Source organism: Schistocerca nitens, chromosome 2, assembly GCF_023898315.1.
Source record: "Schistocerca nitens isolate TAMUIC-IGC-003100 chromosome 2, iqSchNite1.1, whole genome shotgun sequence".
In the NCBI taxonomy this organism is placed as follows: Eukaryota; Metazoa; Arthropoda; class Insecta; order Orthoptera; family Acrididae; genus Schistocerca; species Schistocerca nitens.
The window spans coordinates 965,802,270-965,818,245 of NC_064615.1; the positions used below are offsets into that span (position 1 = coordinate 965,802,270).

The following is a 15,976-nucleotide window of genomic DNA, read 5'->3' on the forward strand; positions in this document are numbered from 1 at the left end:
GACGAGGGAAAGGAATAGCTATGCCACCATCCTACCAGAATAATGGTGTGACGATAGCCAGGTATCAGGGTTGATGTCACAACAGGACAGGTATTCCTTGTAGTTTCATTTGGCAACGAGGGTGGTAAGAAGTGAATGATAGGCCAGAACAAGCGTGTGGAAAGAAACGACAAGTTATTTAATAAGGAGACAGGGAGAAATCCATGCAGGTTCAGTTATATAGGAAGCTGAAGAAACAAATCCGATGCGAACTAGAGAAGGCACAGAAGCAATTTGTTGAATCATACAAAGAAAGCAAAGAGCTATAAGAGCAGGAAACGAGGTAATACCTTATGAGCGGCCGTCCACACTGTAATTTCGAAGTCTTTGTTGCCACCACCTGTCGAGCGGTCATGGAATTTATGATGCCGAAATAGTTGCTTTCTATGTATCGATTAGACTCCACAGTTCTTTCTTGCGATCGTGACGTCACTAGTGGGCTTTCGACTATCGACTTCCGCGGTGAAGAACACCTGTGTGAACTATGTGAATTTAGATTACTCACTTACTTTGTAGTGTACGTGTACCAGAATGCTGTTTCAATGTCCAAATGAAAATGTATCACAAACATGCCACACCTATCGTTCAGTATCAGTTAAAAACGCAGCAACGATACAAGGCTTGAAGAAGTATCACAATACCCAAGATTTCAGACAGAAGTCAAATGATTAAGCTTTAGCGTAATGGATATTGTCGTGGTATTACGGAGTGAAAGAATGTGTGTTCCATTTTGCCACACGGTAATTCTTTTTTTCATTTCAGCATTGTTAACACTGCATGGGAGTTTATTATGAATGGAACACAAATATGCTCTGATTTAACATTTCCGTCAGATTAGAGAACGGAGGATGAAATAAATATCTGGGTGTTTATTTCCGAATATGTGATGATTTCAGAGTGTATGATTAGGCAGGAACCTAAGAGAACAGCTAAAATTTCTACTAATGAAACGATGAACTATAACATTCCTGGCAGAAATATATCGCACATTGTGCAACTTAAAAAACACTCCTATAAACAGTTCTCGCTACAACTATGAGGTTCTACTGTCACTACCCCCTCGATACATCAGCTCAGTGCTATAGCGATCGACAAATCGATAGCCTTGCTTCCGGTTACCTTCACAGCGCCACTGTCACGATTGCGTCATTTCCAGTAAAAAATAGAGTGAAACTTACTCGATCCTGATTTGTATAGGCAGTGACGTAAAGATCTTTCATCTTCCACCGCGCATGGAATAGTAAGTATTTTATATAAAAACGACCTAAACATACAAAATGCTAGAGTGCGATCAAATTAAATTTTCGGAGAAAGAACACTTCTTTTGCAAGGGAAAATAAGAGCAAACACGTAAAAATTTAACACTGAGATTTTATTACCTATTTTTGCCGCACTTTGGCGTTTCTGTTATTGATATAAATATTTAAAAATACTGCTTCACTCTGGATGAAAGTAAGCCGAAAAAACATAAAATGACACTATAAGATTCCAAGCTAACATAGATCTCCGGCTTCATTACTGATCAATCTGTAACCACAACCAAAATTCTGAACACGAAACCATCAATAATATTTCATCACAGCCGGTGCAAGTGGACTGTACACAACATAAGAAAAAACATTCTTGTAACTGACAAAAGCAGAACATAAACGAACGGTGCACATAGCTCCAGCTGTTCACACCACTTTGTTACCGCAACCATGAGCCTTATTTCACACGAAATCAAGAAATACATTTCAAAATCAAATTTAAAGATTCGCTACGTAGTATTTGAAGTAGAGGCTGTTAACAAAATGCTATTAATTCGTTTATCAGGAGCATGAAGACGTATATAGTTAACAGCTGTTCATCCGATATCACATACACTACTGGTCATTAAAATTGCTACACCAAGAAGAAATACAGATGATAAACGGGTATTCATTAGACACCACTGACCACACATTTTCAATTGGTGAGAGATCTGGAGAATGTGCTGGCCAGGGCAGCAGTCGAACATTTTCTGTATCCAGAAAGGTCCGTACAGGACCTGCAACACGTGGTCGTGCATTATGCTGCTGAAATATAGGGTTTCGCAGGGATCGAATGAAGGGTAGAGCCACGGGTCGTAACACATCTGAAATGTAAAGTCCACTGTTCAAGGTGCCGTCAGTGCGAGCAACAGGTGACCGAGAGGTGTAACCAATGGCACGCCATACCATCACTTCGGGTGATACGCCAGTATGGCGATGACGAATACATGCTTCCAACGTGCGTTCACCGCGATGTCGCCAAACACGGATGCGACCATCATGAAGCTGTAAACAGAACCTGGATTCATCCGAGAAGCCGGCCTGTGTGGCCGTGCGGTTCTAGGCGCTTCAGTCTAGAACCGCGTGATCGCTACGGTCGCAGGTTCGAATCCTGCCTCGGGCATGGCTGTGTGTGATGTCCTTAGGTTAGTTAGGTTTAAGTAGTTCTAAGTTCTAGGGGACTGATGACCTCAGAAGTTAAGTCCCATAGTGCTCAGAGCCATTTGAACCATTTGAATCATACGAGAAAATGTTTTGCCATTCGTGCACCTGGGTTCCTCGTTGAGTACACCATCGCAGGCGCTCCTGTCTGTGATGCAGCGTCAAGGTTTACTTCAGCCATGGTCTCCAAGCTGATAGTCCATGCTGCTGTAAACGTCGTCGAACTGTTCGTGCAGATGGTTGTTGTCTTGCAAACGTCCCCATCTGTTGACTCAGGGATCGAGACGTTGCTGCACGATCCGTTACAGCCGTGCGGATAAAATGCCTGTCATCTCGACTGCTAGTGATACGAGGCCGTTGGGATCCAGCACGGCGTTCCGTATTACCCTCCTGAACCCACCGATTCCATATTCTGCTAACAGTCATTGGATCTCGACCAACGCGAGCAGCAGTGTCGCGATACGATAAACCTCAATCGCGATAAGCTACAATCCGACATTTATCAAAGTCGGAAACATGATGGTACGCATTTCTCCTCCTTACACCAGGCATCACAACAACGTTTCACCCGGCAACGGCGGTCAACTGCTGTTTGTGTATGAGAAATCGGTTGGAAACTTTCCTCATGTCACCACGTTGTAGGTGTCGCCACCGGCGCAAACCTTGTGTGATTGCTCTGAAAAGCTAATCATTTGCATTTCACAGCATCTTCTTCTTGTCGGTGAAATTTCGCGCCTGTAGCACGTCATCTTCGTGGTGTAGCAATTTTAATGGCCAGTACTTTAATATCCCTCAATCGGCGGCCTCCACCTTCGCACACAGATTTGTTGCCCAGTTCTGTTCTTGCACGATGTAAAAGTTATACAGCGTACCACACTGCTGCAGGGGATATCGAGCGAACAATACCTGTGGTCTATCAAATTTGGAAACAACATCAAATTCACATAGAAAAGCAACCCAAACTACAGCGAATGCAAGTTGCGTCGGATTTATAGTATCCTCTCGACCTCTTACGCTACCGTGTTAGCCGTACACTTACTATGTTGTGAATGTTAAAACTGAAAATTAAATAGCCTTGTTGCTCCGGTCTTCTTACCACTAAGTCCGTAAGGGTTAAGTTTAGGACGAATCAGAGAATTATTTAGTTCTTGTACAACGTGTTCAAAAGAACTCTCCTTTCATTACACCTACAGTCAAGGTTGACGAAAGTCGGTGGCATAGAGAGCGAGAGGACATCAAAAATCTAGAGCGGCAAGCATGTACTGTAGCTCAGGTGAATTTGAGGCTGTTTCCCGACTTGATAGATAAAACGTGTTCTATGTCAACTATTAGTCCTCTCGACTTCCCCTGCACCACTGCGGTCCGTTGTTGACAGCTATTGTTCACACACTAATCATCAGGAACGAGCGTTGCGGATTGACAGGCGTTTGTAGAGTTTAGCCGAAAACGCAACCACTGTGGACTGTCGAAAACTGTTGAAGAGAAGGAAACCAAAATGGTTAATGAGACGGAGAACACATTAATAAGCACATATTCGTGACGTTCTTGCAAAAGAGACTAAAAGATGTTCCACTGTGTGTAAATGTCAGTACCTATCCAATTAATTTCTAATCCGAATGATATTTGGAAAACTTTCCCTTGTCTTTCACAGCAAGATGGCTGAAACATTATGTGGCAATGATACAAAGAGCTATTTCAGAAAATTCTGAAACTGACATAAAACAAATGAAAAAATGTGCTTTGAATGAAGATACGAGGCGTGTTTTTTAAGTAAGTACCGTTTCGAAATTAAAAAAAGACGTGCTAAGATATCTCAATAATTTTATTTTTACATGAAGGCCTGTACCTTAATCTACTTTTCTACATAATTTTCGTCAATATTGAGGCACTTTTCATAGCGTTGTACCAGTTTTTGAATACCCTCCCCATAGAAGTCTGCCGCCTGACTTGTTAACCACTGCATCACCACTGTTTTGACTTCGTCATCGTCTTGAAGACGCTGACCACCCAGGTGTTTGTTTCTTCAAGTGCAGGAACAGCTGGTAGTCACTGGGCGCAAGATCAGGGCTGTACGGAGGATGATCTAGAGTTTCCCGTCGAAAAGATGGAATGGGATCTTTGGTCTGATTCGTCACATGCGGACGGGCATTGTCTTACAGCAAAACAATGCCCTTGCTCAACTTCCACGGACTGTTGCTTTGATTCTGGTGTGACGTAGGTCACCCATGTTTCATCGCCCGTAGCAATTTGGCTTAATAAATCAGCACCGTCGCTGTGGTACCGCTCAAGGAAAGTCAATGCACTGTCTAAACGTTTGGTTTTGTGCACATCCGTTAACATTTTCGGTACCCAACGTGTGCAAAATTTTCGGTAATTCAAATGCTCGGTCACAATGCCATACAAAGCACTACGAGAAACGTTAGGAAACTCATCCCACAAGGAGTAAATCGTAAAGCGTCTGTTTTCTCTCGCCTTATTGTCCACTTCCTGCACCAAACTTTATTAACGACCGAAGGACGCCCACTCCATTGTTCGTCATGCACACTTGTACGGCCATCTTTAAATGCTCTCACCCACTTTCTTACCATTCCTTCACGCATAATGTTTTCTCCGTACACTGCACAGCTCTCACGAAGAATATTGATCGCTTTTAGGTCTTTAGCACTAAGAAATCTTATAACAGCTCGTACTTCACAGTCGGCGGGATTCACGATTATAGAAGGCATCTAATACACTCATTACACAACGTAAACAAGGAAGAATCAGACTGTAATGGCGTCAGTGCGTAGATTCAGGTACAGGCTTTCATGTAAAATAGAATTATTGAGATATCTTAGCACGTCTTTTTTTAATTTCAAAACGGTACTTACTTAAAAGAACGCCTCATATTAAAAATAACGTAACTGGTAGTGGTAACAAACTAGGGATGTCTACAGGTCAAGAATTAAATGACAATCTAGTTTGGTCAACGACAGTGTTTATCTCATGGTAATACATACATCTAAACTTTATCCTCACTGAATAATTACATGTTATCAGATTTTATTTCATCTTAATTAATTCTATCCAGTTTATAAGAAATTTATGAACATAATATTTTCAAACTACGTATAAATTTGATACAAATATCGTTTCTTTTTTGAAGTTCCAATAAAAATCGGGGTATAACGTAACTCTAGAGCTGCATTCTGTCACTGTTGTGATTTTATTGAAATAACATGTGCTGCCGTGGCTACGTCTAGTAGAACTTTTCTGACATTACTAAGTGATAAAATGTTAAAAAATTGTTTTTAGTATCTCAACAGTAATTTGGCAGTCGGATTTTCTTACGATATGGCGCCAAGTGCAATTACGTAGCACGCTCAATCTTGTAGATAAAACGTTATCACGAGGTGGACGTACGTAGTCTCACGTAACGTCCATATGCAGTTAAATTTCTTCAGGCTTCTGTCGCTAGCATACGCTGTTCAGTGCTGTTTCTATGTTTTCAGCTGAATGGGTAGGGTCTACAAGGGCAGCCACTCAAATGCCTCTCACAGTTAAGTGTAATATTTTTAATACTTACTCCGCCGCTCCAGATCAACATTAGAACTATGTACAACCCACTAGACAACATATCTCAAAGATAACACTCTGCTTCTCAGAAGAACTTAATCCCAATTAATTTCAGAACAAGAGGCATTATATATTCAGTAAAATGATTGAACGTCTCCTATTATCATGATTGAAAGTTAGATTACAAGAGTTATTTAGTCAGAAAATGCAGTTAAAATGGGGCAGAGTTCAGTTTTCACACACTTCGCTCGTCACAGTTTTGTGATTGTGTGAAATATCACTTACTTTGCGGTGTCTTCTCAGTGCTGTGTTCGGCGAGTCGACTTCTGCAGATAACCTACCTGCTCATTGTTTGCCGTCAGCTATTTCGGAAATAAGTGGAACCAATGCATTCAACATCTCAATTGCATTACAAAAATACAAGAAATTAGTTGGAGTGTTACTTACATAGTAGGAAGACAGTATTAATCAACCTGATTTTCGCATAATACAGTGGAACTATGAACCATGACGACTCAGATGTGAGTAGTTAAAAGACCCTCCCATTATCAAAGTCTTTTGTAGTTTGCCGGTTTTAAAGATAGGGGGTAATGTCCTTTCTCTATGCTGCTGTGGAAACGGCAGCCACCACTATCCACGACAATAACATATATCTGATCATCGTTACCCTAGATGATACATGTCTTAAATGATCGCATTTTCTCCTGCTGCCTCGTGCTTGTTCCACTCTCATAGGCACTTTTTGCCTTTTGACACAGACGGCTTCTTCATCACTAGTTCCACCAATTTGCCCCACTCGGAAGCATCCAGACAGGTTGCCATTCCTAACACAAATTAATCATTTGTATGAGTCATGTTCTTACTAAAAACTAGTATTTTTATTTATTTATCTAATTTCATAATAGTCTTAACTGTCGATGTTCAAAAATAGTTAAAATGTTTAATATTAATACTAAAGTATGTAATACTAACTCTGTCTCCTAATGGCTTCGAGTACATCACTCTCTCTGTCTGTTAAATTATAAAAAAAGTGATGAAAAAATTAATATTCCATCATAGCAGAACTCTTACAATGTTTTCACTGCTATTTTCAATACCGTAAATGAGTTTCAAACAGTAACAGCGTTCTTAATATACTAACGGGGAAAAATCGAAGCACCAAGGAGTTGTATGACGGAAAGAAAAGCTGCTAGGCGTGTTACTACAACTGAAAGATGATGTCTACTCACATTTCATGCACGTCGCCCCCTATGAGGATGCAAATCAGATTTGTTTTAAATACACGCTGTAACGGTCGTGAGAATTAGTTATCTTTGAGATAACGTGAATTTTCATTACTCTATGTTAATTATTTTTTTGTGATCCGATTTTTTCCGTCAGTATTAGTTGCAGGAAATTTCCCATAGCATTTATGCTATCTGTCACATGATACAAATCAGAGTATTATTTTTATGTTTGAGCTTCTCAACTGTTTCACTGTCTCACAAATATGCTTTGCGTCTACTCTGACGTAATAAAATAGATCTTGAAATTATCTTCCATACTCGCTTGCAGGAATGTATTGTCAGATTTTTACATCAAAGATATTTTCAGATACAAACTCTGATGCAATGCCACACTTATAGTTCTTCAGTGACTCTACAGCTGAATAACTACTCAGTTTTTACCCTCACTTTAAATCCTGAGAGAAACTGGACAAGTCTGCGAACAGATATGCACAAAAGATAGATTGCAATGGCGGCAACCAGAAGTAGGAAGGCGACGACATCGAGCAGCAGCCGCTGCCACCAGTGCAGGTCGAGGGCAGCACTGCGCAAGTGAGGGGCCCCCTTGTGACGTATCACGTACTCCAGCCACCACACGGCGCGATCCAAAGAGTCCACCTGGTGCTCACGGAATATCGACGACAAAGTTCTCATGCTCTCCCTGTACCTGAAAAAAAAAAGATACAGATCAGAAAATGGCACTTCAGAATAAAGTGTATGAGTATATTCGTCTCCTTCTGTAAATCTTCCATATTGTTAAAATTGTACGTGGATTTGGAAATTATATTTAGCCTCAGAATAATTAACCGAAAGTTCCACTAAACAGAAATAAATGGCGTTGTGACTGGCATTGCTTCAGTGATATCTTGAATACCAATCATTGCGTTTGTTCCCCTTTTACGATTGTACACTACCGGCCATTAAAATTGCTACACCACGAAGATGACGTGCTACATACGCAAAATTTAACCGATAGGAAGAAGATGCTGTGATATCAAAATGATTAGCTTTTCAGAGCATTCATACAAGATTGGCGCCGGTGGCGACACCTACAACGTGCTGACATGAGGAAAGTTTCCAACCGATTTCTCATACACAAACAGCAGTTGACCGGCGTTGGATGGTGAAACGTTGTTGTGATGCCTCGTGTAAGGAGGAGAAATGCGTATCATCACGTTTACGACTTTCATAAACGTCGGATTGTAGCCTATCGCGATTGCGGTTTATCGTATCGCGACATTGCTGCTCGCGTTGGTCGACATTCAATGACTGTTAGCAGAATATGGAATCCGTGGGTTCAGGAGGGTAATACGGAACGCCGTGCTGGATCCCAACGGCCTCGTATCACTAGCAGTCGAGATGACAGGCATCTTATCCGCATGGCTGTAACGGATCGTGCAGCCACGTCTCGATCCCTGAGTCAACAGATGGGGACGTTTGCAAGACAACAACCATCTGCTCGAACAGTTCGACGACGTTTACAGCAGCGTGGACTATCAGCTCGGAGACTATGGCTGCGGTTACCCTTGACGCTGCATAACAGACAGGAGCGCCTGCGATGGTGTACTCAACGACGAACCTGGGCCCACTAATGGCAAAACGTCATTTTTTCGGATGAATCCAGGTTATGTTTACAGCATCATGATGGTCGCCTCCGTGTTTGGCGACATCGCGGGTAACGCACATTGGAAGCGTGTATTCGTCATCGCCATACTGGCGTATCACCCGGCGTGATGGTATGGGGTGCCATTGGTTACACGTCTCGGTCACCTCTTGTTCGCATTGACGGCACTTTGAACAGTGGACGCTACATTTCAGATGTGTTACGACCCGTGGCTCTACCCTTCATTCGATCCCTGCGAAACCCAACATTTCAGCAGGATAATACACGACCGCATGTTGCAGGTCCTGTACGGGCATTTCTGGATATAGAAAATGTTCGACTGCTGCCCTGGCCAGCACATTCTCCAGATCTCTCACCAATTGAAAACGTTTGGTCAATGGTGGCCGAGCAACTGGCTCATCACAATACGCCAGTCACTACTCTTGATGAACTGCATGAGCATCTGTACCTATACACGCCATCCAAACTCTGTTTGACTCAATGCCCAGGCGTATCAAGGCCGTTATTACGGCCAGAGGTGGTTGTTCTGGGTACTGATTTCTCAGGATCTATGCACCCAAATTTCGTGAAAATGTAATCACATGTCAGTTCTAGTATAATATATCTGTCCAATGAATACCCGTTTATCATATGCATTTCTTCTTGGTGTAGCAATTTTAATGGCCAGTAGTGTACTTTTTACAGAACTTAGTATGACTTCATTTCTGGCCATGCTCTCCTTAGGAAAAAAATTTCAAGTTACGCAGGATATACTGACTTAGTACAGAAGGATAGTTGTAAGTGGTCACATGCTTATCTAGTATAACTGTCCATAACTTCTTGTCACATCTATCTTTTTCCCAAATGTATAAGGCTGCAACTCACGTTGATTGTGAGCTACGTCTGGTCTCTTTCACCACTTGACAGAAGTAGTGACTGACGGAAGCACTGGGCCAACTTTTCTATAGTGTCTCCGTTAAAATTATTGTTAGTTCTTGTCCAGAAACTTAATCAGGTTTCACAGGAGAGTGCATTGACATAGACAACTCAACTTTAACTGTAACAATGGGGTTCAGTAGGTTCCCTGTCTGCACGTGTTGTTATAGTGTTAAGACGACATGGCTAAATGGCTATGTATGCACCCAAACAATGCAAATTTCTCTTAATTTCTAGAGTCTATCGGCCATGGACAGTGTGCAATTTACTGCTGTACTGAATGCATGTGATTAACAAGAAATTGCCAACATTTATGCATGTATCTACCAAGAAACTCATATTAAGACTCGAAATTGTGTTCAATTCAGTGGAACAGTTATATCAACCACAGAATATTGGTTAAAACTCTCAGAAAATAAGGTTGAAATACCAGCTTTTGAAGCAGCGAGAGGAGTCACGAAGAAACTTTGTGACAGAGAGAATAAAAGAGCACATATGTGTAAAACGTAATGTACTGTGTGTCTATGAATCCATACATCATGATTATGCTGTTAGGAACACATAGTAATACAGAATAACATAGAATGCCATATGCAGATTCTTCCGACTACATGGGCCCTCAAGAACTGGCAATGCCAGTTACTGTTGCTTCCTGTAACCGGAAACAAAGTGTAGTTCGTGTACGTAGCTATCTTAACTGGCCATAACTGGCAAACGAATCTGCTCTTTCGCCTTATTTCACTTTAAGACCCTCTGGTTACAATTGTAATACATTAACTTTTACTGTGTCTTTGCTGCAAAAGAATCAATAAAACCTGAGGTACATATTTGTGAATGTTCAGCCTTTTCATCAAACGGAGGTGCTGCCAACCGCTGGGCATCACTTTGAAAAATCAGCAAGTCAATGACGTGATGCGCAGCAGCTCGTGGCCACCAGAATACACAAATGTAGTTGGTTTGTTATATTACACTGTATAACTGAATATTGTTATTTTGCATGTTAAGTATTGAGTGATAATTTAACTACTTCTTACAATAGATAATATTTCGTAATTAGTTATTTTAGTCCATAAGCGAACGCAGTAAGTTTTGAAAATGGATCCATATTTTTGTACAAATTTAGCATCTAAAATCATTAAAAAATCTCCTAGCAGTGCTACATAAGGAAAAATATGCAAGTCTGAAAGCCTTAAGGAGACACTGCTGCCTACTCTGTCTACTGCCATGTCAACTGAATTCGCTGTCTTCATGACCCGATATTGGTTGTTGATAACGTAGATGATCTCCGACAGTTCATCAGCGTGGTAGCAGATTACAACCGTGATCTAGATCTGAATATTAAAATAAATAAGATGCAGTTTATTATTGTTAAATGACAGCCCAACTCTTTTACAAATACAGATATACAGTTTAGTAGCTTCTTAATACAGAGAGCGGACAAGTTTAAGCACCTTGCTGCTACGTAAAGACTAGAGATCAGATATGGAGATAAAATTTCGCTTAGAGATCTCCAGCAATGCTTTCATAAAATTTAAGAAAATTCTCACAAAGTACAGACCAGGACCTTCACGTCAGAGTTTGATTTGTAAAATGCTACAGCTGGCCTGTATTTCTAAACAGTTTTGAAGGTTGTACACTGAATATAATGTCAGCAAGGGAGATCGAGGTCTTTGAAATGCGGATTTACGGCAGAATGATAAACATACCGTGGGCAGCATGAGTAATTGACACAGATGTATTACTACACAAACAGCATGAAGTGTTAAAAGCACAGATAATAAGAATAATTGCATTCCTGGGATATATCTCACAGAAGACCAAATTCAGTCATGTGCAGATCTTAAGGACGAAAGTAATGTTCCACATGTGCCACTGCAAAATAACATAGATGAAGCTTTAACCCGTTACAGTATTGAACTGCTACAACATTTTCCATAACGTAAATGAAAGAAATGCGCAGTGAGTGTAAAATAAATGACACTTTTATTCAAAGACAATAATTACACGGAAGCGGCCACGATTTATGATGATCCCCTTGTTGTTGTTGTTGTTGTTGTGGTCTTCAGTCCAGAGACTGGTTTGATGCAGCTCTCCATGCTACTCTAGCCTGTGCAAGCTTCCTCATCTCCCAGTACCTACTGCAGCCTACATCCTTCTGAATCTGTTTAGTGTATTCATCTCTTGCTCTCCCTCTACGATTTTTAGCCTCCACGCTGCCATCCAATACTAAATTGGTGATCCCTTGATGCCTCAGAACATGTCCTACCAACCGAGCCCTTCTTCCAGTGAAGTTGTGCCACAAAATTCTCTTCTCCCCAATCCTATTCAATACTTCCTTATTAGTTATGTGATCTACCCATCAAATCTTGAGCATTGTAATTGCGTCAGTAAAGGACTTGGAAGAGCAGTTGAACGGAATGGACAGTGTCCTGAAAGGAGGATATAAAATGAACCAACCGATCCCTTCTTCTAGTCAAGTTGTGCCACAAATTTCGCTTCTCTCCAGTTCTGTTCAACACCTCCTCAATCGCCCCATGAACCATGGACCTTGCCGTTGGTGGGGAGGCTTGCGTGCCTCAGCGATACAGGTAGCCGTACCGTAGGTGCAACCACAACGGAGGGGTATCTGTTGAGAGGCCAGACAAACGTGTGGTTCCTGAAGAGGGGCAGCAGCCTCTTCAGTAGTTACAGGGGCAACAATCTGGATGATTGACTGATCTGGCCTTATAACACTAACCAAAACGGCCTTGCTGTGATGGTACTGCGAACGGCTTAAAGCAAGGGGAAATTACAGCCGTAATTTTTCCCGAGGGCATGCAGCTTTACTGTGTGGTTAAATGATGATGGCGTCCTCTTGGGTAAAATATTCCGGAGGTAAAATAGTACCCCATTCGGATCTCCGGGCGGGGACTACTCAATAGGATGCCGTTATCAGAAGAAAGAAAACTGGCGTTCTGCGGATCGGAGCGTAGAATGTCAGATCCCTTAATCGGGCAGGTAGGTTAGAAGATTTAAAAAGGGAAATGGATAGGTTAAATTTAGGTATAGTGGGAATTAGTGACGTTCGGTGGCAGGAGGAACAAGACTTCTGGTCAGGTGACTACAGCGTTACACACACCAAATCAAATAGAGGTAATGCAGGAGTAGGTTTAATAACAAATAGGAAAATAGGAATGCGGGTAAGCTATTACAAACAGCATAGTGAACGCATTATTGTGGCCAGGATAGATACGAAGCCCACGCCTACTACAGTAGTACAAGTTTGTATGCCAGCTAGCTCTGCAGATGACGAAGTAATTGAGGAAATGTATGATGAAATAAAAGAAATTATTCAGGTAGTGAAAGGAGACGAAAATTTAATAGTCATGGGTGACTGGAATTCGTCAGTAGGAAAAGGGAGAGAAGGAAACATAGTAGGTGAATATGGATTGGGGGTAAGAAATGAAAGAGGAAGCCGCCTGGTAGAATTTTGCACAGAGCACAACTTAACCATAGCTAACACTTGGTTCAAGAATCATAAAAGAAGGTTGTATACATGGAAGAATCCTGGAGATACTAGAAGGTATCAGATAGATTATATAATGGTAAGACAGAGATTTAGGAACCAGGTTTTAAATTGTAAGACATTTCCAGGGGCAGATGTGGACTCTGACCACAATCTGTTGGTTATGACCTGTAGATTAAAACTGAAGAAACTGCAAAAAGGTGGGAATTTAAGGAGATGGGACCTGGATAAACTGAAAGAACCAGAGGTTGTACAGAGTTTCAGGGAGAGCATAAGGGAACAATTGACAGGAATGGGGGAAAGAAATACAGTAGAAGAAGAATGGGTAGCTTTGAGGGATGAAGTAGTGAAGGCAGCAGACGATCAAGTAGGTAAAAAGACGAGGGCTAGTTAAAATCCTTGGGTAACTGAAGAAATATTGAATTTAATTGATGAAAGGAGAAAATATAAAAATGCAGTAAATGAAGCAGGCAAAAAGGAATACAAACGTCTCAAAAATGAGATCGACAGGAAGTGCAAAATGGCTAAGCAGGGATGGCTAGAGGACAAATGTAAGGATGTAGAAGCTTATCTCACTAGGGGTAAGATAGATACTGCCTACAGGAAAATTAAAGAGACCTTTGCAGATAAGAGAACCACTTGTATGAACATCAAGAGCTCAGATGGAAACCCAGTTCTAAGCAAAGAAGGGAAAGCAGAAAGGTGGAAGGAGTATATAGAGGGTCTATACAAGGGCGATGTACTTGAGGACAATATTATGGAAATAGAAGAGGATGTAGATGAAGATGAAATGGGAGACACGATACTGCGTGAAGAGTTTGACAGAGAACTGAAAGACCTGAGTCTAAACAAGGCTCCAGGAGTAGACAACATTCCATTAGAACTACTGACGGCCTTGGGAGAGCCAGTCCTGACAAAACTCTACCATCTGGTGAGCAAGATGTATGAAACAGGCGAAATACCCTCAGACTTCAAGAAGAATATAATAATTCCACGCCCAAAGAAAGCAGGTGTTGACAGATGTGAGAATTACCGAACAATCAGTTTAATAAGCCACAGGTGCAAAATACTAACACGAATTCTTTACAGACGAATGGAAAAACTAGTAGAAGCCGACCTCGGGGAAGATCAGTTTGGATTCCGTAGAAATACTGGAACACGTGAGGCAATACTGACCTTACGACTTATCTTAGAAAATAGATTAAGGAAAGGCAAACCTACGTTTCTAGCATTTGTAGACTTACAGAAAGCTTTTGACAATGTTGACTGGAATACTCTCTTTCAAATTCTAAAGGTGGCAGGGGTAAAATACAGGGAGCGAAAAGCTATTTACAATTTGTACAGAAACCAGATGGCAGTTATAAGAGTCGACGGGCATCAGAGGGAAGCAGTGTTTGGGAAGGGAGTGAGACAGATTTGTAGCCTCTCCCCGATGTTATTCAGTCTCTATATTGAGCAATTAGTGAAGGAAACAAAAGAAAAATTCGGAGTAGGTACTAAAATCCATGGAGAACTTTGAGGTTCTCCGATGACATTGTAATTCTGTCAGAGACAGCAAAGGACTTGGAAGAGCAGTTGAACCGAATGGATAGTGCCTTGAAAGGAGGATATAAGATGAACATCAACAAAAGCAAAACGAGGATAATTGAATGTAGTCGAATTAAGTCGGGTGGTGCTGAGGGAATTAGATTAGGAAATGAGACACTTAAAGTAGTAAAGGAGGTTTGCTATTTGGGGAGCAAAATAACTGATGATGGTCGAAGTAGACAGGATATAAAATGTAGACTGGCAATAGCAAGGAAAGCATTTCTGAAGAAGAGAAATTTGTTAACATCGAGCATACATGTAAGTGTCAGGAAGTCATTTCTGAAAGTATTTTATGGAGTGTAACCATGTATGGAAGTGAAACAAGGACGATAAATAGTTTGGAGAAGAAAAGAATATAAGCTTTCGAAATGTGGTGCTACAGAAGAATGCTGAAGATTAGATGGGTAGATCACATAACTAATAAGGAAGTATTGAATAGGATTGGGAAGAAGAGAATTTTGTGGCACAACTTCACTAGAAGAAGGGCTCGGTTGGTAGGACATGTTCTGAAGCATCAAGGGATCACCAATTTGGTATTGGAGGGCAGCGTGGAGGGTAAAAATCGTAGAGGGAGACCAAGAGATGAATACACCAAGCAGATTCAGAAGTATGTAGGTTGCAGCAGGTAGTGGGAGATGAAGAAGCTTACACAGGATAGAGTAGCATGGAGAGCTGCATCAAACCAGTCTCAGGACTGAAGACCACAACAAAACAACCTCCTCAATAGTTATGTGATCTACCCATCTAATCTTCAGCATTCTTCTGTAGCACCACATTTCGAAAGCTCCTGTTCTCTTCTTATCTAAACTATTTATCGTCCACGTTTCACTTCCATGCATGGCTACACTCCATACAAATTCTTCCAGAAACGACTTCCTGACGCCTAAATCTGTCCTCGGTGTTAACAAATTTCTCTTCTTCAGAAACGCTTTTCTTGCCATTGCCAGTCTATATTTTATATCCTCTCTACTTCGTCCATCGTCAGGTATTTTGCTCCCCAAATAACAAAACTCATTTACTACATTTAGCGTCT

The 15,976-nt window shown here is 41.2% G+C and overlaps 1 protein-coding gene across 3 annotated transcripts in view; it reads right to left on the reverse strand.

The window, feature by feature from the left end:
• Window positions 1–7,058: 7,058 nt before the first annotated feature.
• Window positions 7,059–15,976, reverse strand: part of LOC126237289 (UDP-glucosyltransferase 2-like) — a 110,988-nt gene continuing 102,070 nt past the window's right edge. For all 3 annotated transcript variants that reach the window (XM_049947237.1, XM_049947236.1, XM_049947235.1), the window contains exon 8: window positions 7,059–7,979. In XM_049947237.1, the coding sequence (XP_049803194.1) occupies window positions 7,700–7,979 (280 nt within the window). In that variant the 3' untranslated portion in view covers window positions 7,059–7,699. The remainder of the gene's footprint in view (window positions 7,980–15,976) is intronic.